Source organism: Eretmochelys imbricata, chromosome 23 (genome assembly GCF_965152235.1).
Source record: "Eretmochelys imbricata isolate rEreImb1 chromosome 23, rEreImb1.hap1, whole genome shotgun sequence".
Classification (NCBI taxonomy): Eukaryota; Metazoa; Chordata; order Testudines; family Cheloniidae; genus Eretmochelys; species Eretmochelys imbricata.
The window spans coordinates 5,488,582-5,513,964 of record NC_135594.1 but is presented as its reverse complement, the minus strand read 5'-3'; the positions used below and the strand labels follow the sequence as shown (position 1 = coordinate 5,513,964).

The 25,383-nt window shown below is 49.7% G+C and overlaps 1 protein-coding gene across 2 annotated transcripts in view; it reads left to right on the top strand.

Moving 5' to 3' along the window:
- Positions 1–25,383, top strand: part of PPP5C (protein phosphatase 5 catalytic subunit) — a 51,404-nt gene that overhangs the window by 7,492 nt on the left and 18,529 nt on the right. Inside the window, exons 2-8 of one of the 2 annotated variants that reach the window (XM_077840536.1) lie at positions 3,270–3,341; positions 10,614–10,855; positions 12,328–12,475; positions 16,587–16,708; positions 17,137–17,202; positions 19,830–19,928; positions 21,922–22,027. In XM_077840536.1, coding sequence (XP_077696662.1) covers positions 3,284–3,341; positions 10,614–10,855; positions 12,328–12,475; positions 16,587–16,708; positions 17,137–17,202; positions 19,830–19,928; positions 21,922–22,027 — 841 coding nt within the window. In that variant the 5' untranslated portion in view covers positions 3,270–3,283. The remainder of the gene's footprint in view (positions 1–3,269; positions 3,342–10,613; positions 10,856–12,327; positions 12,476–16,586; positions 16,709–17,136; positions 17,203–19,829; positions 19,929–21,921; positions 22,028–25,383) is intronic. The other variant, XM_077840535.1, reaches the window with a different exon arrangement.

The window sequence follows — 25,383 nt, the reverse complement described above, 5'->3', positions numbered from 1 at the left end:
GTAGCAGCTCCCCCTATCAGCTCCCCGCTCCCTAAGTTTCCTGTGCAGCAGCTGCCCAGCAGGCTATCAATTGCCAGAAATTCAGCTGTCCCTCCCCCACTGTCATGTGCTGCTCCTGCCCTCTGCCTTGGAGCTGCTCCCTGAGCCTCCTGTTGCTGTGCAGCCTCCTGCTTGCTGTGCGGGAGGTGAGGGGGGCACAGGGGAGGAAGAGGGGGCTAATGTCAGGGTGTCTCCCTACCCCCTGCTCCTGCACCCCGCTTACCCCATCTGCCATAGAGCAGGGGGACACATGATGGATGCAGCAGCTGAGGTGGGTCTCAGCTTGCTGATCTAATTAACAAGGCAGTGTACTTAAGACAGGGATCAACATAGTTAAAGGGGAAATGCACATCTCTCTCTCACACACACACACTGTGTGTCTCTGTCTGCTATGCTGTCTCCCCTCCCTTCATTCCTTCTACCTTGTAGAGTGCCAGGCTACATTAACACCGAGTTAACCCTTGAGGGCTAGTTCACCATTTTGCAGTAAGGCATTCCCTGGGAAATATCCCACCCTCTGACTTCACCAGCTCAACCAAGCTTCACAATCATCACTGCTGTGTACCAGTATTAAATTGTTTGTTTAAAACTTATACTGTGTGTGTGTGTGTGTAATATAATATAGTCTTTTGTCTGGTGAAAAAAATTTCCCTGGAACCTCCTCCTTCCCCCCTCGCATTTACATTAATTCTTATGGGGAAATTGGATTCGCTTAACATCGTTTCACTTAAAGTTGCCTTTTTCAGGAACATAACTACAACGTTAAGTGAGGAGTTCCTGTACCTAAAATAATAGTTTATATATAAATAATATATGCGTAATTTATGTGTGATATAAGTAACACCTTAGAGACTAACCAATTTATTCTCTGAGGTGCCACAAGTACTCCTTTTCTTTTTGCGAATACAGACTAACACGGCTGTTGCTCTGAAATAAGTATCACCGCATATAATGCTTATGGTTGATTATAAAATAACATATTGAATAACATAAGGATACCTAGTGATCCTCCATGGTCGTGTGATTATAAGTATCTAACCCTCATCCATTACCATGACTTTAATAGCCAAGCCAATCCTTTTCCAATCTGCTGCTGTAATTTTGCCTTTTTCATTTGATAACGGATACAATAGCACAGTCCAATTAGGGCAATTAGTGCTACTGCTTGCACAATCATAAGATTTAGGCCGTGTTCTGACTATAGGATGTGAAGGGACATGGCATGGCCCACCAAGGTGTTTCCACCTCTTCTTGTACCATATCTCCTCTAATTGTTGTTGAATTAGGTTAGCTATGGGTACCAAAGCTTCCTTGGTTTGTGCTTCTGAGTCCTGTATATTTAAATGTAATTGCATAGTGGTGGGAAATAACCTGGTTGCTAGATCATTTATGTTATTGGGAAGAGTGATGAGTTCAGTGATGGTGTTTATGCCACTGGTTGGCCAGAAAGAATGAATTCCGATTTGGATTGTGTTTGTGACCTTTATGCAGAATCCAGGACAGGTTTGTTCATACATTGTGAAATTAGACTCCCAATGCACAAACCAAATCCTTGACCAATTCTTTCTGTGCCAGTTAAGGCCAGCCATTTTTTGTACTGTTAATGTCAATAGTCGTGTAGCATTCACACAGCTACCTCCAGCTTTGTGCAGCCAGCCTGGTTGATTTCAGAATCTATTTCTGTCACCAGGTGCACACCTGGGTGGATAAAAATCAATTATTTAAAAAAATAAAAAAATCAGATTTTTTTTTATTTAAATCGGATTTTTTTTGATAAAATGCTTTTTGAGGAAAAAACCTATCTAAAGATAGTTTTAATTAAGATATATTATAGCCCAAAGATGTCTCATCATGGAATAGGGATTATAAATTCTAATTCTGTAGCATGAGACAATATAATCATGTAATGTTTAAGAAAAGTTTTGTATATGAGTTCCAATAGTTCATGGATTAGGGACCCAATCTTCTGGGGTTTCAGGGGCTTCTGTATAGATTATTTAGATTAATCTTTCTATCTACCCAATGGGACTCAGTGCTCCGTCTAGAACAGTGTTACTCAAAGTGGTGGTTCGCGGACCGGTGCTGGTCTGCGAGCCATCGGCTGCTGGTCTGCGCGCACATTGGAAAAAAAAATTGCCAGTCCTCCACATCAGATATCTTCTAGATCAGTGCTTCTCAAGCTACCATCAGAGATGCTTAGTTTTGCTGTTCTCAAACTGTGGGGTTGCGTCTCCACAGATAACATGCTTGTTAACAGCAAAAATGTTTTAAAATAAATAATATAGAGGTGAGAAATAACAGACCTCAACCCTATTGTCTCTCTGCAGATTTATGTACACAGAGTCAATCCTTTACCTCTCTCTAAAAGTGCAAAGTTTCAAAAAGTTCAATGGATAGAAGATTGTTGGGGGCGGAATAGATCTGGACAAGGAGAAGAAGTCTGGAGATAAATGTGAGAAGGGAGGGACAGGCAGTAGAAACGAAAATGAAACTGTTTGAGCAGCATAATCCAGAAGTCTTGAGGTCTTTCTGAGTGTAGCCTTCATTGATTTGAGATCTACCATACCATTCTCTCACTAGAAGGGAAAACCTATAATGGCAGCAGGCCGTAAAAGAGACCCAGTCTGGGAATATTTTAATGAAGTTCCTCTCTGTGAAGAATATGTATTAAGGTTATAACAACCAACGAGAATGCACTTGTATGTAGAAATGCATGATTAAATTGAGTCTTTCTGACTGGTGATTTAAATCATAATTTAAATCAGTTTGATTTAAATCAAATCCACCCTGGCACACTACGATAGGATTGCACATAAGTGTTGTTTAGTAAGGTTCCTACACTGTTCGCGTAAGGTACCTTTACTGGAGCGTGGGTCCACCTTGGAATAGCCATCATAATTTGAATATTTTTACTCTTCTTACGACTGTCTAGGAATCTACCCTATCAGATTTAGCAAATTGTAAGAAATCTGGGGTAATATTCTTTTTCTTGTTCCTGTATCTGTTTTATAAAAGCTGTGCCATTTAATAAGCGGGGCCATTTTTGTAGCCTTATATGTAACAACCCATGTTTGATTATTTCAATTACACTGTCTCCATAGGTTACCCAAGCCACTGCCAATGAAACATAATTATTTTCCAAACTATTGATCATTTACTCCTGGGGGAATTTTGCGTCACTGCATGCATGCAGAATTCATGGTCCTGAAGATTTCTTTGCTTCCCCGCAGAAAAATGACTTCTGATGGGGAAGCAAAGGGAAGCTGCAAGAGTGGTCATGTGCTCCCTCCCCGGCAGTGCAGGTAGGTCGGTTTGGGCACCCAGAGCAGCTGGTCGAAATGTAAATCACCACCAGGTGAGGGGGGGAGGCTGGGCAGTCATGCGTGGGTGAGAGAGAGAAAGAGACGCTGTCCCTCTGGCTTGCTATTGCAGCACGCTTGGCATGGAACGGCAGGGCTTTGGGGGTGGTTCTGAAGAGGTAAGCATGGGGTAGGCAGGCTCTGTTCTCTCAGGCAGAGCAGAATGTAGCAGCCTGCCTGTTTAGTGAATTGTTTCCATTGTTCTTAGTGAATTCCCCCAGGAGTATAAACAGGTGTAAACATTTTAAGGCTTCTTTACATTGCCAGAGTATGGCCTTTTAAATGCTTGTGGTGCTTCAGTGATTAGAACTGGTCTACATTTTTGGACTGAAAAAAATTCCTATCAAAATATGCTCTGTGAACTGTTTGCTACTGACCTTTTTGGAGATGGTCAGTAGCCAGTATAAATGGTGAGTTTGAGTCCCCAGCCCTCACTTGCTCTTCAGTTTCCTGTGATGTAACACTGAGCATATGGCTGCATGTATTTGTTGACTAATAACTAGAAGTAAATGGTCAATACTAGCTATATTACTGTTAGACACAGGGGATTTGGAGATTTCTTGCAGTGCTCCCCACTCCCATTCTCCATCCATTGTACTATAGTTTAAATAAATTACCAAAATAATTGAAACCAGCTTGATTATATTGCGTTAATTTGAAAAAGAATATGCAGAATTTAAAAATATTGTGTGCAGAATTTTTATTTTTTGGTGCAGAATTCCCCCAGGAATAAGTCATTGAAAGGATAGTGGTGTTGAGGTATTCAAACCTTTGAGCAATCAAATGTATGTTATCAATGGTTATTGCGTGTTGATTAGGCAATAGGCGAATATGTCGCCCAGTTTTTACTGCCTTTCCTCCTACCCCATTGATGATGCTGTTCACTTTTAGATTTAGGTTTTCAGTATCTCCTGTATTCCATACAGACATGCCGAGGCTTGAGCCTCCCAACACTGTGTCCATGACACTTCTCTTTTCCCATCCTTGTTGCTTCATTAAAGGATTTTGAAAACCTTTCCAATATTGTAACTGTACCCTAATCTCTGTATCAAACCAGTCATGTTAGTGGGGACGTTGCATGTGCATAGCCATACTGGTGAAATTTAATTTGAGTGGCACATCCATCTATCCCGCATCTTCCACCAGGTACTCAGTGATAGGATGTAGGAAGATGCCCGATTCTGGCCATGGTTGCAAATGTGGACATTCCACTGATGGAGCAGTGATAGTGGTAGGCTAAGTTGCGGGGATAAGATTGGTACCACGGTACCACAGTTATGGCCACACATGATAAATACATTTGCTAATACCTGGAGATGTTACCCAAGTTCTTGTGTATAAAGCCTGGAGATAATTAATACGAATGGATACACTACACTTATCCTCTACGTTGATAATAGTTACTCTGTCTGCCAAGGCCCTGTATGTTTTAATGATTCCTTCCACGTGGCTCGTTACTGGGTTGACTGCTTTAAAGCGATCAACTGCTACATCAGCCTTCTCATGTGGGTATGATTTAATATTATGTGGCAAAGTAAGGTTATCCTCTACTTTTGCTGTAATCGAACGTTCCACTCTTTGATGTGTTGTAACTGAGACTTGTTCCCTCTCCTAATTCGTACTTCCTTTTCCTTAGCTAGTGGGGATTCAGGTACAATGGGGATATTAATTGCAGGTGTGTCAGCGTTTTCTGTAACAGCTGAGTCAGTGTTGGGAGCTAAAGTACGGATAATGGCTAGGGATGTAAATAGGGTTTAAAAATAGTAACAGTTGAACCTATTAAAATTCTCTTGGTTAAACGTTAACTGTTAAGGAGTTCACAGAGGCAGGGAATTAAGGATGCGGGGGGGTGTGCTGCAGCACCCCCACGTTTTACGCGGGGCTCCACTGCCACCCACGCCCGGCATCCCAGCTTCCACCCCAGGCCCAGGCTCCCCGCTACCGCCCCACACCCGGAACTTGGCTGCTGGCCTGGGTGCGGGGCTCTGCTGCCAGCCCCGCGCTTGGGGTCCTGGCTGCCGGCCCCACGGCTGCTCTTCGATGGTGTAGCCCGACTACAGTCGTCTTTCTGTTTCACATACTGCATTTAGCACAGTTCCTGCAGGATGAGCGTGGCTGGCCGCTTCCAGTACAATGGGATTATTTGAAATTTCCATTCAAATCCTTTTGTCACAAAACGTGTCTGGTTTAGTCTTTGGGTGTTAGCCAGTCCCTCTGCACATTGGGTCACTACCACTACACTCAGCAGTCCTCGTATCCAGATTAATTTCATGACCTGTGAAAACAAAAACAATCACTTTTTGGGTTGTTTTTTTTAAGCAGCATAATTGTATGTATTGTAAACCTTATTTGACTGAGGTACATTGGAAAGGGCACCACTGGTTTTATTGCAAAGGCCATTCTCCTGCCAGCAGTCCACATCCAATTCAAACAAAATTTCATCCTTTGTCATGGGATTTTCAATTAAAAAAAATTAAAATAAATCTAGGATATGGTTGGATTATAGGCCCCGCACTTGTCCATCAAACCTTTGGGCCCAGCATCCAGCGTGTTTTCTTTCCTTCCTGTTCCATAAGAACATAAGAATGTCCCTACTGGGTCAGAACAAAGGTCCATCTAGCCCAGTATCCTGCCTTCCGACAGTGGCTAGTGCCAGGTGCCCCAGAGGGAATGAACAGAACAGGTCATCATCAAGTGATCCATCCCCTGTCACCCATTCCCAGCTTCTGGCAAACAGAGGCTAGGGTCACCATCCCTGCCCATCCTGGCTAATAGCCATTGATGGACCTATCCTCCATGAATTTTATCTAATTCTTTTTTGAACCCTGTTATGGTCCATTTTCCATATTGATGTGTATCTATTGTTTCACCAAATAGTTAGTACATTGTCTATTTTCCACTGTATTCATTCTTTTCCAGTTAACTGTTTGACAGGATAAGGCCTACTTAATTCAAAGGTTGTCATTTGATTCCAGGTTACTTGTGTTAATGCCTGGGGCACTGATACGGCCCGTATGTCCAAATTTAATAAAACTCCATGCCAATTTGAAAAGATTCCGTTATACTTGTAGATGGTTATCTTTTGAGATGTGCTTTTTTTACAGACTAAGAGATGTAACATACAGTTTAGGCCCTGAACTCCTTTATCTGCGTGGCGTATTTCTACCAAGGTTGGTTCTCTCTTTCGACCAGGTACGGCAATGGTCCCAGTTTATTTATAGTCTGCTGTGGACCGTGCTATTCAATTTCTTTTTGGGTGGTGGGATAGTTTGAACCATTAGTTGATCCCCTATTTGCCACTGCTTTCATGAAAGGCTTGGTTCACTTTTTGTGGCTGACCCCTGTACCGTGCCCAGTCAATATTTAAGACTATTCATCCAGGTTTTTGTGGCCAGTGCTGCTATGGCTTCCCAATCTGGGGGATATAATAGATTTTCCCATCCAGGCCTAGGCCTTCCAAACAGTATTTTATGTGGGCTAAGCCCAGTCATACGGTTTGGACGACTACAGATTCTCATGAGCACCCATGTGAAATCCGGATCCCAATTTGTGCCTAGTTCATTGCGTACCTTAGATAACTCAATTTTAAGAGATTTATTCATTCTTTCTACTTGTCGTCTGGCCTGAGGGTGATATGCAATGGTAAGGGAATACCAGCCTGAGCGCCCATGCTTTGGTACACATATCCAATAAATGCTGGCCCATTATTAGAATTATATAGAATAGTCAGTGAGGTAAACCCCATCTAGGAAATACTTCTCTCATTAAGGCTTTGCAGTGACATGGCTACCTTCCTTTCTTGCGGGGAATGCCTCCGCCCACTAACTGAAACTATCCACAATGATAAACAAAATCAGTTCTTCCTAGACGTTATAGGCAGTGGCCCTACAAAATTCACCTGCAGGCTTTGGAACAGCCCTTTCGAAGCCTGATGCATTAGCTCACCTCTTCTTTTTCGTTGTGCAGGATCTTGTTTTGCACATGTTAAGCAGTTGTGTGTGTGCATTTTCATGTCTTCCCTTATCCTTGGCCACCAGCCTACCTTTTAAAGTTTTTCTATAGCCTCTTCTAACTTGTAGGAATGTAGGAATGAAATCAGGAGGGCCAAATCGCACCTGGAGCTGCAGCTAGCGAGAGATGTCAAGAGTAACAAGAAGGGTTTCTTCAGGTATGTTGGCAACAAGAAGAAAGCCAAGGAAAGTGTGGACCCCTTAATGAATGAGGGAGGCAACCTAGTGACAGAGGATGTGGAAAAAGCTAATGTACTCAATGCTTTTTTTGCCTCTGTCTTCACTAACAAGGTCAGCTCCCAGACTGCTGCGCTGGGCATCACAACATGGGGAATAGATGGCCAGCCCTCTGTGGAGGAAGAGGTGGTTAGGGACTATTTAGAAAAGCTGGACGTGCACAGGTCCATAGGGCCGGACGAGTTGCATCCGAGAGTGCTAAAGGAATTGGCGGCTGTGATTGCAGAGCCATTGGCCATTATCTTTGAAAACTCTTGGCGAACGGGGGAAGTCCCGGATGACTGGAAAAAGGCTAATGTAGTGCCAATCTTTAAAAAAGGGAAGAAGGAGGATCCTGGGAACTACAGGCCAGTCAGCCTCACCTCAGTCCCCGGAAAAACCATGGAGCAGGTCCTCCAAGAATCAATCCTGAAGCACTTACATGAGAGGAAAGTGATCAGGAACAGTCAGCATGGATTCACCAAGGGAAGGTCATGCCTGACTAATCGCCTTCTATGATGAGATTACTGGTTCTGTGGATGAAGGGAAAGCAGTGGATGTATTGTTTCTTGACTTTAGCAAATCTTTTGACACGGTCTCCCACAGTATTCTTGTCAGCAAGTTAAAGAAGTATGGGCTGAATGAATGCACTATAAGGTGGGTAGAAAGTTGGCTAGATTGTCGGGCTCAACGGGTAGTGATCAATGGCTCCATGTCTAGTTGGCAGCCGGTATCAAGTGGAGTGCCCCAGGGGTCGGTCCTGGGGCCGGTTTTGTTCAATATCTTCATAAATGATCTGGAGGATGGTGTGGATTGCACTCTCAGCAAATTTGCGGATGATACTAAACTGGGAGGAGTGGTAGATACGCTGGAGGGCAGGGATAGGATACAGAGGGACCTAGACAAATTGGAGGATTGGGCCAAAAGAAATCTGATGAGGTTCAATAAGGATAAGTGCAGGGTCCTGCACTTAGGATGGAAGAACCCAATGCACAGCTACAGACTAGGGACCGAATGGCTAGGCAGCAGTTCTGCGGAAAAGGACCTAGGGGTGACAGTGGACGAGAAGCTGGATATGAGTCAGCAGTGTGCCCTTGTTGCCAAGAAGGCCAATGGCATTTTGGGATGTATAAGTAGGGGCATAGCGAGCAGATCGAGGGACGTGATCGTCCCCCTCTATTCGACATTGGTGAGGCCTCATCTGGAGTATTGTGTCCAGTTTTGGGCCCCACACTACAAGAAGGATGTGGATATATTGGAAAGAGTCCAGCGAAGGGCAACAAAAATGATTAGGGGTCTGGAACACATGACTTATGAGGAGAGGCTGAGGGAACTGGGATTGTTTAGTCTGCAGAAGAGAAGAATGAGGGGGGATTTGATAGCTGCTTTCAACTACCTGAGAGGTGGTTCCAGAGAGGATGGTTCTAGACTATTCTCAGTGGTAGAAGAGGACAGGACAAGGAGTAATGGTCTCAAGTTGCAGTGGGGGAGGTTTAGGTTGGATATTAGGAAAAACTTTTTCACTAGGAGGGTGGTGAAACACTGGACTGCTTTACCTAGGGAGGTGGTAGAATCTCCTTCCTTAGAAGTTTTTAAGGTCAGGCTTGACAAAGCCCTGGCTGGGATGATTTAATTGGGGATTGGTCCTGCTTTGAGCAGGGGGTTGTACTAGATGACCTCCTGAGGTCCCTTCCAACCCTGATATTCTATGATTCTAACTTGGGGTGTCCCCCTACAAGAGAGTCACATATCCAGCTCACCAATAAATGTCGTCGTTGCTGTGGAATTACTAAAACCCAGTTGTTCTCTGGGTGCACTGCTTGTATGCTCGTGACAAGGTACCAGCACATTCAACGTCAAGTTGTCCCCTAAGCCAGCACACAGAATCCGGGGTTGGTACATTGATATTTGTTCGGAAAACAAACCATTTCTTCCATACCACCTTCCTTGCTTCCTGACATCTGTTTGTTACCTCCCCTTGTACCTTGCTGCTGATGTCTCGGACAAAACATCCCTATTCATTGCTTCTGTTAAACCATCTTATCTTATGCTCCATTGGGGTGGACCTGGGCTAGGGCCTTCTGGGATGTGTTTACACGAACACCCAGGGCCTAGTACTCAGGAGCACCTGGCTCTCAGCCATGCTAGCTGTGCCTTTGCCAAGTTCAGGTACCGGACGGTGAACTTGTAAGCTCTATAACAGGTTCTGCCTTTGGCTTCTAGCACGGCCTGGCTTTGCTGACTGTGGTTCATGCCTTAGGTCTTGCCCCAGGCCCCGTGCTCCAGGCTCTCTCTCTCTACTCCACTGTACCTCAGAACGCCTCTCTGAGGGGGCTGGGGGCGGATGAAGGCTTTATAGGCTCTGCCTTCCTCTCTGGGCCTTTGATGTAGTACTGTGGGGCTAGGCCAATCCCAGCCTGCTGCTTACTGCGGCTCCGCTTCAAGGCGGGGAGAGGCCCCTGGCCACATTCTGGCAAAATTGCTGGGGGTTGGGGACCAGCCTCTAGGGGGACAGCTTGAGCTCTGTAGAGGTGCAGGGGAGCCCATGGTGCCTGAGGGCTGTCATGTGCGCTGTGGCTTATGTTGGACCCCTAGGTGCCACATGGGGAGGTGCTGCAGGAGTGGGAAAGGGGCTCTGCTGGCTTACCATGGCTGGGGCAGGCTCACCCCCTCTGGAAGGCCTGGCTGGCACTGCTGGGGAGGTAGCTGGCAGTGCCCTGTGGAGAGTAGGGGGAGAGTGCCCTGCACTGTCACTGCTAAGCTGGGGGAGGTGAGGGGAACCTCAGTTCTGCTGACTCGTGCCCTCGATCCTGACTGGCGCGTCAGAGAGAGCTCGGGAACAGCCCAGAGCTGTAGGCTGCCTCCTGCTGCTGTTGCTGCCCCGAATGCATCTGTTACCCCCTCAAAATGCTCCTGGGTCCCCCGGTGCTGCTCGGTCCTGGACATCCCGGAGCCTGCTGACCTCCCATCTCTGCTCTGCTCCCCCCAGGCAAGAACTACGAGAATGCTGTGAAATATTACAGCGAGGCCATCGACCTGAACCCCGCCAATGCCATCTACTACGGCAACCGCAGCCTGGCCTACCTGCGGACAGAGTGCTATGGCTACGCACTGGCCGACGCCACCAAGGCCATCGAGCTGGACAAGAAGTACATCAAAGGCTACTACCGGCGGGCTACCAGCAACATGGCCCTGGGCAAGTTCAAGGCCGCCCTGCGCGACTACGAGACGGTGAGTGCGAGCGGGACACTCTGCGGGGAATCCAGCGGCAGCGCCGTGGTCCTCTCCGGCTTTGCAACACTCTGGCTTGAGTTCTGCCTTTGCCAACATTTGGTTGGTGAGCTCACCTGGGTGCAGCTGAGAGCAGAGGGCGTCTGCACCCAGGAGGGTGATGGGTCGAAACAGGGCAGGAGACAGGTAGGACTAGGATGAACTGAACAAAGGGATCTTTAGCTCCTGTCCTGGGGAATGTTTCACATCGGTCAGGCCAGCTAGACTGTAAAACTGTCTTCCTGGGGAAAAGTAGAGGTCCCATCGTTTGGGACACAAAGGTGTGGTGATATCCATAAAAACAGCCCCCTAGCTTCCGCCCCATGTGTGTCCAGGTTTCACTTACTCAAGTTTCACCCCTGCCAGCCCACGCAGCTGAAAGCAGGGCCCCGCGTAGAATGCTGTGCCCACGGCCACGCTACCTGTCTTAGCTTCTGGCTGGGCTTGGTGCTGCATAATGTGGAGCTTGGGGCTGTTTTTCACCGCCTGCAGCGCTCTCAGCCAGCCCTGCTCACTGCAGGCCGGTGGGCTGCAGTAAGATGCCGCTATGATGCTCCCGTCCAGCTGGCTGGAATCGCATTTTCCCCCTCTCCCTTTGGCGACCGGAGTTGGGAATCTGGAATCAGCCATCGTGGGATGTAAACTCCTGTCCAAGCCATTACGGTTCATTTCAGTCCCATTATTGCTGTGCTTTCAAAGCTCTAGATCAATGACACCCTGAGCCCAGGCTCCACTGGGACAGCCCGAATAGCTGTGGACTTTGTCAGGGGACCCGCTCCTGCCGTACTGTGTCTGGGGGCTGGTTTAGAAAGGATGCAACAGATCCTGGCACTGGCTGCATTGCCATGCAGGAGACGTGGGCTCCCGGGTGTCTGTGAGATCTCCCGGAGGGATGTTGGGCCGGTGGCCCATGGCGGGAGCAGGATTACCACATAGTGAGGGCTTGGCTAACTGTACCCTGTGGGCATTGGTAGCGTGTGCCTGGTGCTTCCTAAATACCATGGATCTCTGCTTCTCCTTCACAGAATGGGCACCGGGCTTACTCTGATGGAGATCCCTCCATGACCCCACCCAGTAGCTTTATAGTGCCACTAGGTAGGGCACAGGCCCCACCTCCCTCAAACAGTAATGACGGTGCCTATTAAGGTCACTGTGTTTTCAATGGGGGAGACTAAGTGATGTGCCCAGCATTACAGAGCTAGGGGAACCCAGGAGTCCTGACTCCCAGCCTGCCCTGCTCTAAGCATTAGGCCCCACTCTCCTCCCAGAGCTGGGGATAGGACCCAGGAGTCCTGCCTCCCAGCCTAATGCCAAGTCTCGCACTTCCCCGGGCCTCTCCTTGTCATGCCCTTTTGTCTGCCTTTCCCTCCGTTTCTCCTTCCTGCCTGACACTGGCCTGTGATGGGCTCTGTGCTCTGCTCTCTCCCTTCCAGGTGGTGAAGGTGAAGCCAAACGACAAAGATGCCAAGATGAAGTATCAGGAGTGCAACAAGATTGTGAAGCAGAAGGCGTTCGAGCGCGCCATCGCCAGTGATGAGCACAAACGCTCCGTGGTTGACTCCCTGGACATAGAGAGCATGAGTGAGTTGGGCTGCGGGGCTCTGGGCCTGGCTTCTCTGGTCACATGGATCCCACAGGGGTGCTGGGGGAGAACTGGCTAGCTCGAGGGAGGGGCAGTGACCACGAGCTCCCAGAGCAGCGCTGGGGCCCAGAGGGCTAATGGGACCCTTGGATGTTGAAATGGGGATAGTGAGTGGGGGTGGGGAGGTGCTTTTCCCTCTGTACCCGGCCTTGGCGAGCCGACGCTGGATCCTGCGTCCAGCTCTGGGGCCTGCATTTTAAAAAGGACTTTGCAGAATTGTCAAGGGTGCAGAAAAGAGCCAGGAAACCAATCTGAGGGCTGGAGAAATGCCTGACAGGGACTGACAGAGCTTGATCTGGGTAGCTGATCCAAGAGAAGATTGAGAGGTGACTTGATTACAGTCTCTAAGCTCCTTCCAGGGGAGAACCAGCGAAATGAAGGGCTCAGATGTCTGCGGAGAAAGGCAGAACAGGGACCGATGGCTGGCAGGGGAAGCCGGAGAAATTCCAGCTGGAAGTCAGAGCCAAGTGCTTACCAGTGCGGGTGATTAACCGCTGGAACAATCAGCTCAGGGATGTGGTGGGTTCTCCAGCCCTTGATGTCTCCCAGTCCAGCCCAGATGCCTTGCTGGAAGACGCCTCAGTCACACGCAAGTGATTAGGCTCAGTACGGGGGAAGTACTCTGGCCTGTGGTGTACAGGAGGTCAGAGGAGACTATGGTCTGGTCGTGCTTCCTATTGCATGGATATCTTGCTATAACTGCCTCATGCAATGATGCACGTCTCATGAACACAGCTACCAAAAGGTGGGGCTCTGGGCCTAGTATAATAGCTAGTTGGCTTCTGTGTCCTGTCTGCTCTGTGTAGTTTTAATCTATGATCTCACGCGACACACCTTGTGTATGTGATCAGCATGAGACTACAAGGACATTGCTGGAGAGGAATATGTGTGTGTGATTCCGACAAAGCCGAGCTCTCCCCTGTGCTTCTGGCATCCTGGCAGAGGATTGGGGCAGGTTTGTCCTGGGGTGGTGTTATCCTGACCACAAAGGGTGCTGATTCATGACTAAAACCCAGGATTGGAAGCTGGGAGATCCCGGTTGTTTTTGAATCTATCTATACAGTAACATGTGCCGGGGATCAGCGCCCCCATTCTGCCAGGCAGTGCACGTACACAGTGAGTCAGTCCCTGCCTCCCAGAGCTTGCAATCTGAATAAATAAGGTGGGGGAAAAGGAAGGATTGCTATCCCTGTTTTACAGATGAAGAGCTGAGGCCCAGAAAGATTAGGGATAAATCTTTCAAAAGCCCCATAATCCCATTTTTAAAAGATCCAAAGTCATCTAGACTCGAGAGCCTCCGCCCTTAGGGCGGGTTTTCAAAGGGATTTAAGCACCTAAAGAGGCAGATTGGCACCTAGTGGGATTTTCAGAGGCACCTAAGCAGGTGAAATCAGTGGGGGTTTTGGCACCTCACCTGCCCAGGCACTGTGGAAAATCCCACCTTTGTTAAGCACCTAGCTGCATCTTTAGGCTCCTAAACATCTTTGAAAACCCAGCCCTAAGGGACCCAGCCACCCAGCTCCTATTGATTTAATCAAAACCTGCTTAGTCACTTCTGAAAATTCTTGCCTCAGACTACATGGCGAGTTCGTGGCAGAGGCAGGAACTAAACTCAGCTCTGCCAAGTCCCAGTCAGGGGGCTGTAACCCTCTTCCCCGTTCTCCTGCTAGTATCAGAGGGGCCTGCGTCATCTGTGGCAGGGATGCAGGCTTCCCAACTCTGATGGAAGCTGGTTAGCCCCTTGGAGTCTGTGCCATGCCAGGCTTTTAAAAAGGGGTTCTGTCAGAAGAGCATTGTGGGCTGTTTTCCGTCAGCGACTTAGATCAAATTTGCTTCATTTATAAGAGCAAAAGGCTCCCTCTTCCCCTTGATGTTTCAGATGTCTCAGGAAGAGTCCCAGGTAGCCTGGTGGCTCGGGGAACCAGGCTCTAGGATCAAAGCTATCTATTTCACACACCACACAGGTGAGGTGGCTAGGCTTTGCTCTTCCCTTTTTTCTGATGAATCCCTCAAATAATTTTTCCTCGTAGCCTCCTGGCTTCCAGGCTATGTACAGACATTCTAGGGTCTTAGATTTGTCAACCTGGCCCTGTGTCAACCCAGTCAGTCGGCATGGCAAGAGGGGAATGTGTGTCCTCTTCCAACCAGAGCGCGCCAGATTTCTACAATCCGTGACTTGACTGTGTCCTTCATAGGGTGCGTTTGGGGGGATGAGGGTGAGACATGACCGCGAAGGCTGTGGTGTATTGGCTGTGGTGGGTGGTGTCTGGCTGGAGGAGTAGAAGATACAAACTCGGGGTGCCTTTGGGGGGGTCTGCTGAGCGCTAGGGTACAGCTGAGAGTAGGGGGACGCTAAGGTGGCTTTAAGCCACATTTTGCTCTCCCGATCTTGGGGTGCTCCAGGGGCTGGAGAGGCCCCACCAGCACATCTTAGATAGTCCTGGGGGCCTAAGTCACAGCACTATAGGTTGTGTCCTGACCCCAACACACCCCTTATGCCAGTGCTTGTGAGAGGGTCCTCTGCGGACAGCCTTACAGCTGTCTTCCACAGTGCCTGCACCAGGGAGAATCCTGGCCTGGCTGGATCTGGGGGGGGGGTTAGGCCCCTTTACACCACCTTGGCTCTTCTGCATAAAGGGGCCGGACACAGCTGATGGTTTCACCCCTTTTCACTTCTTTGCTTTCAAGGGTGTTTGCGGTAGATACTAGATGTGTTGTCGTGTATTGCTGGCGGCTGTTCCTGGCCGGGAGCCACTGGATTAGCTCTGGTTTATTGGGGCTCTTGGCCTGTTGACTTTTTGGTTCTCTGAGTCAGAGCTGACTCCACAAACTGCGGTTAACATCCCTCACCCATAAATGAACATTGTCATGCGGGACAATAAAAAGTCACTGCTCGCTTAAATCCAGCACATGCTGTTTGGAATCGGACCGGCATTCCTGTCTTGTTGTAGTGAGTGAATGGAGGAGGTTCCAAGGTGCTACAGTCGGACAAATAATAACATGGGGAAAGGCCAATAAGTAGCTAGGAGGCAGCCGTTCGGAAAAGATGAGCTGTTAAAGCAATGATTCCAGGGCGTCTATAAATAGCCCTCCAGCTGAAAAATTACACGGAAACATGATTTTATGACTCAAGAATCGTAGCAAAACATCACCTAAACCAGATTTTCTGAAGAGCTCATACTACTGGGTGCTGAGATCTCTTGAAATTCCGACCATTTGGGTGCACAGATTCCTCGATTTTATTGCCAGGAGGGATTGTTAGGGCATCTAGTCTGATCTACTGTATAGCATCCATCCCACTACCCCTGTGCTGAGCCCCTTAACCTGTGATAGGCTAAGCGACCCTTCTGGAGAGGCATCCGGTCTTGACCTGAAGCTATTGCGAGATGGAGAATCCACCCCTTCTTTCAGGAGTTGGTTCCAGTGGTTAATTCCCCCTGCTGTTCAACGTTTGGGAAAAGGGGAGAGGAGTGCTTACAAATTCCATGTGCCGGCCGTTACCAAGCAAATGGCTACAGGCCCATCTGCCCACGTATTGATTTCAGCTCAGCAGAACTTCGTGCTTGCGGTTCTTCCTACCTGAGAGCAGCGCCAGTGCCCAAAACACGCACCTAATCCGCTTCTCTGCCTGTCCCAGCTCAGTCTCCTCTGCCAGGCTTCCCTGGACAATTCATGGAGGTTTTTTAGTCAGTGGCTTGTCCCTCTGTCAGATGAATGTCTTTGGTTCCAGGGCCTGTTTGAGCCGATGGGGCTTCATCCCGTGATGTGTCAAGCACCCCCTGGAGTGTGAATCAAGGGGACTCTGCCTCTGGCAGGATCAGGCCCTAACGACACTGCCTTTGGACGTCTTGGCTCCAAGCACTTGGAGCTCATGCACGAAGGAGAGGATTCATGTACAGCTGTGGATGTGTAGGGTGCAGCTGGGTGGAAGCGGGCAGCCCATGTAAGCAGCGGAGGTGGGTGGGCAGTGCCCGCAGGGCTCTGGATTATTGGGTGCCGTCCTGTTGCTAACGAGTGCTTCTGCTCTCCTCCCATCTCGGCTTCTGCCAGCCATCGAGGACGAGTACAGCGGCCCCAAGCTGGACAACGGGAAGGTGACGCTAGCGTTCATGAAGGAGTTAATGCAATGGTACAAGGATCAAAAGAAACTCCACAGAAAATGTGCCTATCAGGTAATTGCCTGCCTGCCCTGCTATAGGCCGGGAGGCTTATGCGTGGAATCCTTCGCCCTTTCTTCGGAAGGAGCTGGCATCCTCTTTCCCGGCTGTGGGTGGCAAAGACTGCTGCGGCAGGTCAACAGGAGTCCAGGGTGTAAAATGGAGCCAGCTTGCAGCCAGTGTCACTTTGTAACATAGAGGGAGCCATAAAGACTACATGTCCCAGCTTGCAGTGCTTCCGTGTCATCAAGATGGCACATTGCATGCTGGGAGCTGAACTCTCCACCCTGTGTGTTGTGGGGCCCCCTGTTTGCAAGGCCAGGGACTTGCCCAGCAAGATGCTGGCAAAGGGCGGGGACCTGTTGCATCTGGAGACAGGGCTGTGTCCTTCATTTCCCGTCCCATCCTGCCTTTGCTAACTCTTCCTTTTCCCCCTTGGGCAGATCTTGGTGCAGGTGAAGGAGGTGCTCGTCAAACTCCCCACTCTAGTAGAAACCACGTTAAAAGAGGTGGGTATCCTTCTCTGCAGCCTTGGGGTGGCAGGTCCTGGGATCCCAAACCCGCAGTACTGGGTGGGCAGAAGCTCCGGTGGCTTCATATCTCCCGTCCCCCCTCAGGCTGCTTGGGGGCCAAAACAGTCTGTGGTGTAATTCGAACCATGGCTTGCCAGCACTGCCTATGAGCAGCTGTTCAATCCATGCCATGTCTCCTCCCACCTCTGACCTCACCTAACTTGGGGCTTGCCAAGCTAACCTGTATGGGGCTCTGGACCAGCGGAGATCCATCCCTGGCTGGCTAAGCCGCTGGGATGGCCTCTTGTTGCAGCATGAGGCAGTGGAGTGGGAGGGGGAATCCCTTACTGCGTGTCCAGCCCTTATCTGAGAGCATTTGCAGCTGTCCAACGGCTTTTGGGATTGGAGTGGGAGGCTCTGACATGTCTGTTCTTTGATCCACCCATTGCTGTCGTAACCAGAGTCAGAGCCCTCAAAGGGGCCGGGTTGCTTGAAATAGGCCGTTTTCTTCCCCTTGAGTTACATACTTCCCTCCTTGTCCCAGCATGGTGATGTGCTGGGCTCGTGATGAGGGATCCCATGATCCTTTTCACCAGAGTTAGGGTCGTTATCGTTGTTGTCTGGGACATATTCAGGCATGCAATTCCAACCTGCCTCCCTAAATTCCTGGATTCAATGTAGTTCTAGCCGTGTTGGTCCCAGGATATTCGAGAGATGAGGGGGTCCAATAAAAGATTATTACCTCAGCCATCCAGTCTCCCTAAATTCCTGCTGGTCAAAATGAACCCAATATTCTCCTTGTGTCTTCAGTGCGAGCAGTGTTACTGTGCCCTGTTAATCAGCTGCCATGTCCAACCCCAGAGGTGGTTGCATTTCACCACGGATGTATTAATTTAGATGGAACATATGAGCCCAATGAGTCAAAAGCGTTAACCTGGCCCTGCAGCTGTCCAACATTAAACAGAGTTAAACAACCTGTGGGGACCTCAGCTTGCTTAGCACCATGGCAAGCGCATTGTTAAACGTCATTTTAGTCTTTTATTCAGGATACAGAAAATAAGGAAAAAGAGGTTGAAATGTAAAATATTAAGTTAGGCTTTCATTTTAACAGCCTCACTTGTTCCCTTTCCCTTTAGCTGGACGGATTTTAGAAAGAAACTCCCCGTCTCTGACATCTAAAAGACTGGCACTAGAGATGGTAGTTACTATACGTTTGGGGGAAGAGAGACAAAGTTAGTTGAAATGCGCTTGAGCGGCTGCTATTAAAGTCTGAAAGATGAGAGGAGACCAGACAAACAGCCACAAGAGGAAAGACAGAAAAGGCAGCTTCTGTCTGTGGTTGACTTTTACTTGCAGCCTAACTGCTGGAAAAACTCAGGCCCAGCCCCCGGTCTGATCAGCCACTCTGAGACCTGGCAAACTTGTACGAGCATCGGGCTGTTTAGGGCCTTCCTCTGGGCTGCCTCCTTCTGGTCCCAGGCTTACAACAGTGTTGGCCAGCTAAGCCAGACTCTTATTAGACCGAAGGAAAATGGAGAGAGACAGGAAAGAGAAGAAATAAGGTAGGGAAGGAAAAGGGCACATTGGAGGAAGGAGACAAAGTCTCATGTCCCAGGTAGTATTCAGAATTTAGCTGGAGCTACTGGAGGTGACGATATCATCTGGCTCCCTCCGTCTGGTCTGGTCTGGTCAGGATATGTCTCAGGATTGAGATGAAGACAGTCCAGGGTCCAAGGAGATGGTGGGTGTAGCAGCCATGATGGTGAAGCATGTGTCTGAGTCAGCCAGCCTCACGGTTTCATAGATTCCAAGGCCAGAAGGGACCATTTTGATCATCTAGTCCGACCTCTTGCATAACCCACACCAGTGAACTTCCCCACAGTCATTCCTCGAGCACATCCTTTGAGAAACCAGCCGCTCTGGATTTAAAACTTGGTGATGGAGAATCCACCATGACCCTTGGTAAATAGTTCCCATGCTGCCAGCTTTCTCCTCCCCCGAAGTCTCTTTTGGAGGACCCCGGAAGGGCTTGATGGGTGGGATAGTCCGTCCTCTCATCATTTTATCCTATTCAGCCTGTTTTCTGACACACCAATTTTGGTTTGTTGATTTCCAGTCCCACACTTGTTTACCAGGCACGATCTTAACACAATTGTTGAATTATATCAGTAGGCATTTTGGTTTAGACCGATTCAGTCCTTTTGTCTCCCTTTGGCACATTTTCCCATCAGCAGTCGTTATAGTTTATTAAACATATACTCACTTTTTAAAGTTAAGCTTGCAATTAGGGTAAATGTGTAGGCCCAATTATTAGACCAGCGAGCAGTCCCTGTTTAAACACCTGGCATGCCCCCTCCAGACGTGTGTGGGGAAATGATCACTGTATGAACAGCTGCCACGCTCCACCCCAGATGTGGCTGAGTTTCTGTGCTGGGTGAGGGGTCCCAGTATAAACAGATGCCATGTCCCACCTCAGAGGTGGCTGTGTATCCACAGTGGGCTGAAGCCACTCTTGCAAAGTGCATTGGGATCCTGCATGGGGAGAGGTGCTCTGTCTGGCTTGGGTTTTACTTTTCTTCTGTCTCCTTCTCCTTTTTCTCTTCTCCTCTCTCGGCCTCTCCCAGACAGAGAAGGTCACGGTGTGCGGAGACACCCACGGGCAGTATTACGACTTGCTGAATATATTTGAACTGAACGGGCTGCCGTCTGAAACGAACCCATATGTATCCTTTGCTGGTTCCCCCTTTGATCTAGCATGTGATGTGTGCTCTCTAGGAACAGGAGGTGACAGGGCTAGGAGACAGACCTGGGTTCTGTTCCAGCGCTTGGATGTATTGTTTCCCCTCCCCGTGCCTTGGTTTCCCCATTTGTACTGTGTGGGAAATGGTCCTGACTGCCACTGAGATCTCGGCATAGAGCAGAGGTGGGCAAACTATGGCCCGCAGGCCCCATCCGGCCCGCAGGACTCTCCTGCCCGGCCCCTGAGCTCCTGGCCTGGGAGACTAGCCCCTGGCCCTCCCCTGCTGTTCCCCCTTCCCCAGCAGCCTCAGCTGGCGCAGTGCTCTGGGCGGTGGGGTTGCAGGCTCCTGGGGCAGTGCAGCTGCAGTGCCCGGCCTGACCCGGTGCTCTGTGCTGCGTGGTGGCGTGGCTGGCTCCAGCTGGGTGGCACGGCGGTAATGCCGCCAGCCACCGGTGCTCCAGGCAGCACGGTAAGGGGGCAGGGAGCAGCGGGGGTTGAATAGAGGGCAGGGGAGTTTGGGGTGGTGGTCAGGGGGCGGAAGTGTGGATAGGGGTTGGGGCGGTCAGAGGGCGGGGAACAGGGGGGTTGAATGGGGGCAAGGGTCCCAGGGGGGCCAACAGGGTACAGAGGGGGTTGGATGGGGCAGGAATCCCCGGGAGGACAGTCAGGGGGCGAGAAGTGGGGGTGGGGAATAGGGGGCTGGAGGCCAGGCCACGCCTAGCTGTTTGGGGAGGCACAGCCCCCCCCCTCCACCCCCCCGCCGGCCCTCCATACAATTTCCAAAACCCGATGCGGCCCTCAGGCCAAAAAGTTTGCCAGCCCTGGCATAGAGATTATACTCCCATAGTGACCTGTTCCTGACTGCCGTGCTTTGTTGAGCCTGACAGCAGAGCATGAGTCCTGAGTCGGAGGGCTTGGGGAATGAGTTAAAGCTACACCTTGGTGGTGCTGGGCTAAATTCTCTCTAAGCTGCCCAGCTGCTCAGCAGTGCCATGCAGGCGCTCAGGGCTGCGGTGGGGAGAGATGCTTCTCCCCCAGCCCTGCTGTGGTGGGGAGAGGCGCCTCTCCCTGCTGGCTGCAGCCCAGCCCCGGACCTGCCACGGCTGGGGGAGAGGCGCCCTGACCCCAGCCCAGCCCCGGACCTGCCGCGGCCAGCGGGAGAGGTGCCTCAACCCAGCCCCGGCCCCAGACCTGCTGTGGCTGTGGGGAGAGGAGCCCTTCCACTGACCCCCAACCCAACCCTGGCCTAGACCTGCCGCGGCCAGGGGAGAAGCACCTCTCCCCACGCAGCCCAGGTGTTGCTGAGGGGGAGTCCTCTCTCCCCGCTGTAGCCCCGGGGGAGCCTGCACCCCAAACCCTCATCCCTAGTCCCACCCCAGAGCCCGCACCCCTAGCCGGAGTCCTCAGCACCCCAGCCCTCTGCCCGAGCCCCCTCCCACATGCCAAACCCTTCGGCCCCACCCCCTCCACATGAATTTTGTTATGTGCACCAGTTTGGAGGTGATGTGTCACACATCACCTCCATATTGGTGCACATAACAAAATTCGTTCCTCACATGCGTGGGAAAAATTAGAGGGAACACTGGAGCTGGGGTGTCCTAGGGGGGTCTTTAAGATGCTTTCCGGGGAGAGAAGCCGGGGGGGGTCACACACCATCTGTCAGGCCTTTGGGTGGGACTGGGAAAGCGGCGTTGGGGGGAGGAAAGGTGCTGAAAGGGAGGGAAGGAAGGCTGGCCCAGTGGCTAGGGCTGCCAGCCTAGGGCTTGGAGACCAGGGTTTAAGTCCCTGTGTGGTCTTAAGCCAATCCATTAGCCTCTCTGTGCTTTGATTCTGTAAAATGGCAAATCCCAGGGTTGCTTGCTCCAGTACTGTGGTGGTGTCGGGGGGGGGCCATACAAGTACCTAAGGTGGATCACAGTGTTCTTCATCCCAGAGTGATGCCTGGGCCCGTTTTCCTGAGCGCAGCCCCTCGGCAGATATTCAACGGGGATTTCGTTGACCGCGGCTCCTTCTCCGTGGAAGTGATATTAACGCTGTTCGGTTTTAAGCTGCTGTATCCGGATCATTTCCACTTACTCCGTGGTAAGTGCAGTCCCATCCCACCTTGGGGTGGGGGTGGGGGGGAGCAGCGGGAATAAGCCACTGGAGAGCTCTGCTTTGTACTCAAGTCGGGGCAAGAGCTCCCCAAACTGTCCCCTTCGCTGGCTGTTTTCCTGGTGCTTCCCCAAGCTGCAGCAGAGACCCAGAGTTGGAGTTCTCCTTCTTAGCAAAGCTGGCTTCTCCAAGTTTCAGAGTAGCAGCCGTGTTAGTCTGTATTCGCAAAAAGAAAAGGAGTACTTGTGGCACCTTAGAGACTAACCAATTTATTTGAGCATGAGCTTTCGTGAGCTACAGCTCACTTCATCGGATGCATACCGTGGAAACTGCAGCAGACTTTATATATACACAGAGAATATGAAACAATACCTCCTCCCACCCCACTGTCCTGCTGGTAATAGCTTATCTAAAGTGATCATCAGGTTAGGCCATTTCCAGCACAAATCCAGGTTTTCTCACCCTCCACTTCCCCACACAAATTCACTCTCCTGCTGGTGATAGCCCATCCAAAGTGACAACTCTTTACACAATGTGCATAATAATCAAGTTGGGCCATTTCCTGCACAAATCCAGATTCTCTCACTCCCTCACCCCCCTCCAAAAACCCACCCCCATACACACACAAACTCACTCTCCTGCTGGTAATAGCTCATCCAAACTGACCACTCTCCAAGTTTAAATCCAAGTTAAACCAGAACATCGGGTGGGGGGTGGTAGGAAAAAACAAGAGGAAATAGGCTACCTTGCATAATGACTTAGCCACTCCCAGTCTCTATTTAAGCCTAAATTAATAGTATCCAATTTGCAAATGAATTCCAATTCAGCAATTTCTTGCTGGAGTCTGGATTTGAAGTTTTTTTGTTTTAAGATAGCGACCTTCGTGTCTGTGATTGCGTGACCAGAGAGATTGAAGTGTTCTCCGACTGGTTTATGAATGTTATAATTCTTGACATCTGATTTGTGTCCATTTATTCTTTTACGTAGAGACTGTCCAGTTTGATGTGGACAGTCTCTACGTAAAAGAATAAATGGACACAAATCAGATGTCAAGAATTATAACATTCATAAACCAGTCGGAGAACACTTCAATCTCTCTGGTCACGCAATCACAGACACGAAGGTCGCTATCTTAAAACAAAAAAACTTCAAATCCAGACTCCAGCGAGAAACTGCTGAATTGGAATTCATTTGCAAATTGGATACTATTAATTTAGGCTTAAATAGAGACTGGGAGTGGCTAAGTCATTATGCAAGGTAGCCTATTTCCTCTTGTTTTTTCCTACCACCCCCCACCCGATGTTCTGGTTTAACTTGGATTTAAACTTGGAGAGTGGTCAGTTTGGATGAGCTATTACCAGCAGGAGAGTGAGTTTGTGTGTGTATGGGGGTGGGTTTTTGGAGGGGGGTGAGGGAGTGAGAGAATCTGGATTTGTGCAGGAAATGGCCCAACTTGATTATTATGCACATTGTGTAAAGAGTTGTCACTTTGGATGGGCTATCACCAGCAGGAGAGTGAATTTGTGTGGGGGAGTGGAGGGTGAGAAAACCTGGATTTGTGCTGGAAATGGCCTAACCTGATGATCACTTTAGATAAGCTATTACCGGCAGGACAGTGGGGTGGGAGGAGGTATTGTTTCATATTCTCTGTGTATATATAAAGTCTGCTGCAGTTTCCACGGTATGCATCCGATGAAGTGAGCTGTAGCTCACGAAAGCTCATGCTCAAATAAATTGGTTAGTCTCTAAGGTGCCACAAGTACTCCTTTTCTTTTGGCTTCTCCAAATCCACCTGCTGTCTCTGAGATTCCCCAGCTGCAGAGGATCATGGGGATCATCATGGAAATGTGGAATTCCCTGGATGCTCTGGCTTTCGCTCCTTTCCTCCCCTTTCCCAGCTCTCTCATGCCTTTTCAGTTGGTCTCTGGGTGGGTCACAGTCTCCGAGTCATTGATATTTTATGGTTATATCTAGCCTGAGCGTCTGAAAAGACCTGGGTGCATCCCTCCCCTAAAGCTAACTCAGCCGAACCGAGCGGGCATGAAAATTCACCAGCCCTATCACAGAGTCTGCGTGCCCACCCTGGGGAATGAGTTAAACCCACCGAAAGTGATGCCCCTGTCCACAAAAGAACCAAGTTGCTCAGGGCGATCGCTCCTGCATAGCAGCTATCACCACTCCCGCTTGGCAGCAATATTAACCTCTTCCCTGCCAGGAAGGAGAGAAAGGTGCCACCATTCACAGCCTTCCGCATGCTTGAGAAGCTGAGCTTTGCCAACCAGCCCAGGCTCTGGATGACTCTTGTGAGGGGAGCGGTTACCCCACCTGGAGGCCCTCCAGTGAGCAGCAGCCGCGAGATCCACATTTAAGGCCTGCCAGTCCCAGAGTGCTTTGTTTCATTGATCACTTCCTGCAAGGCCAGAGGGGCCCACTGCGATGATCTGGTCTGCCCCCCTGTATAGCATGGGCCAGAGAGCTGCCCTGAAGCAAATCCTGTCGGAGCCGGTAGCTTAGAAAAACCATCAGTCTTGATTTTAAAATGGCCACTGATGGAGAATCCACCACAGCCCTTGATGAACTGGTGCAATTGGCTGATTCTCTTCACTGTTAAAAATTAGCACCTTATTTTTGGTCGGAATTTGTCTCGCTTCATCTCCCAGCCATTGGCTCTTGTTAGACTTTTGTCAGATCTAAGAGCCCGTGATCCCATATTTGTTCCCGATGGGGTTACTTTCAGATTGTGATCAAGTTACCCCTTCACCTTCTCTTTCAGCTAAACAGGTGGAGGTGTGGGAACTGATCCCTGTCAGGCATGCTTTCCAATCCTGGTTGATCACGGTGTGAACACAGGAAAGCATCCCAGCTCACAAGCCAGTTGGCGCTCGGTAGAGCCTCCAGAGAGGGAGGAAGGAAGGATGGACCAGTGGTTAGGGCACAAGCCTAACTGTTGGCAGACTTGGGTTTAAGTCCCAGCTCTGCAACAGACTCCCTGTGTGACCTGGGGCAAGTTCCCTAGTCTTTCTGCGCCTTCATTTCCCCATTTTTTGAATGGGGATATTAGTCCTGCCTTGCCTCATCGCAGAGCTGGGAGGATAAATGCATTAAGGATTAGGAGGTGCTCAGATACCAGAGTGAGGGAGGCCAGGTTTAACTTCAAGTTAAAAGCCAGTGCTTGAATTTTGCTCAGAAATGCATGAGGGAGCCAGGTAGCTCAGGGTTAATGAGGTGACCCCCGCCCCGTTCTGCTCCGTGTGGACAGCGCTAACCCAAAGGGCTGTCCAGCCAGTGAGCCCAGATGAAATGGCTAAACTATCCTAGATCTGCCTTAGGAATTGTTTGGGGCA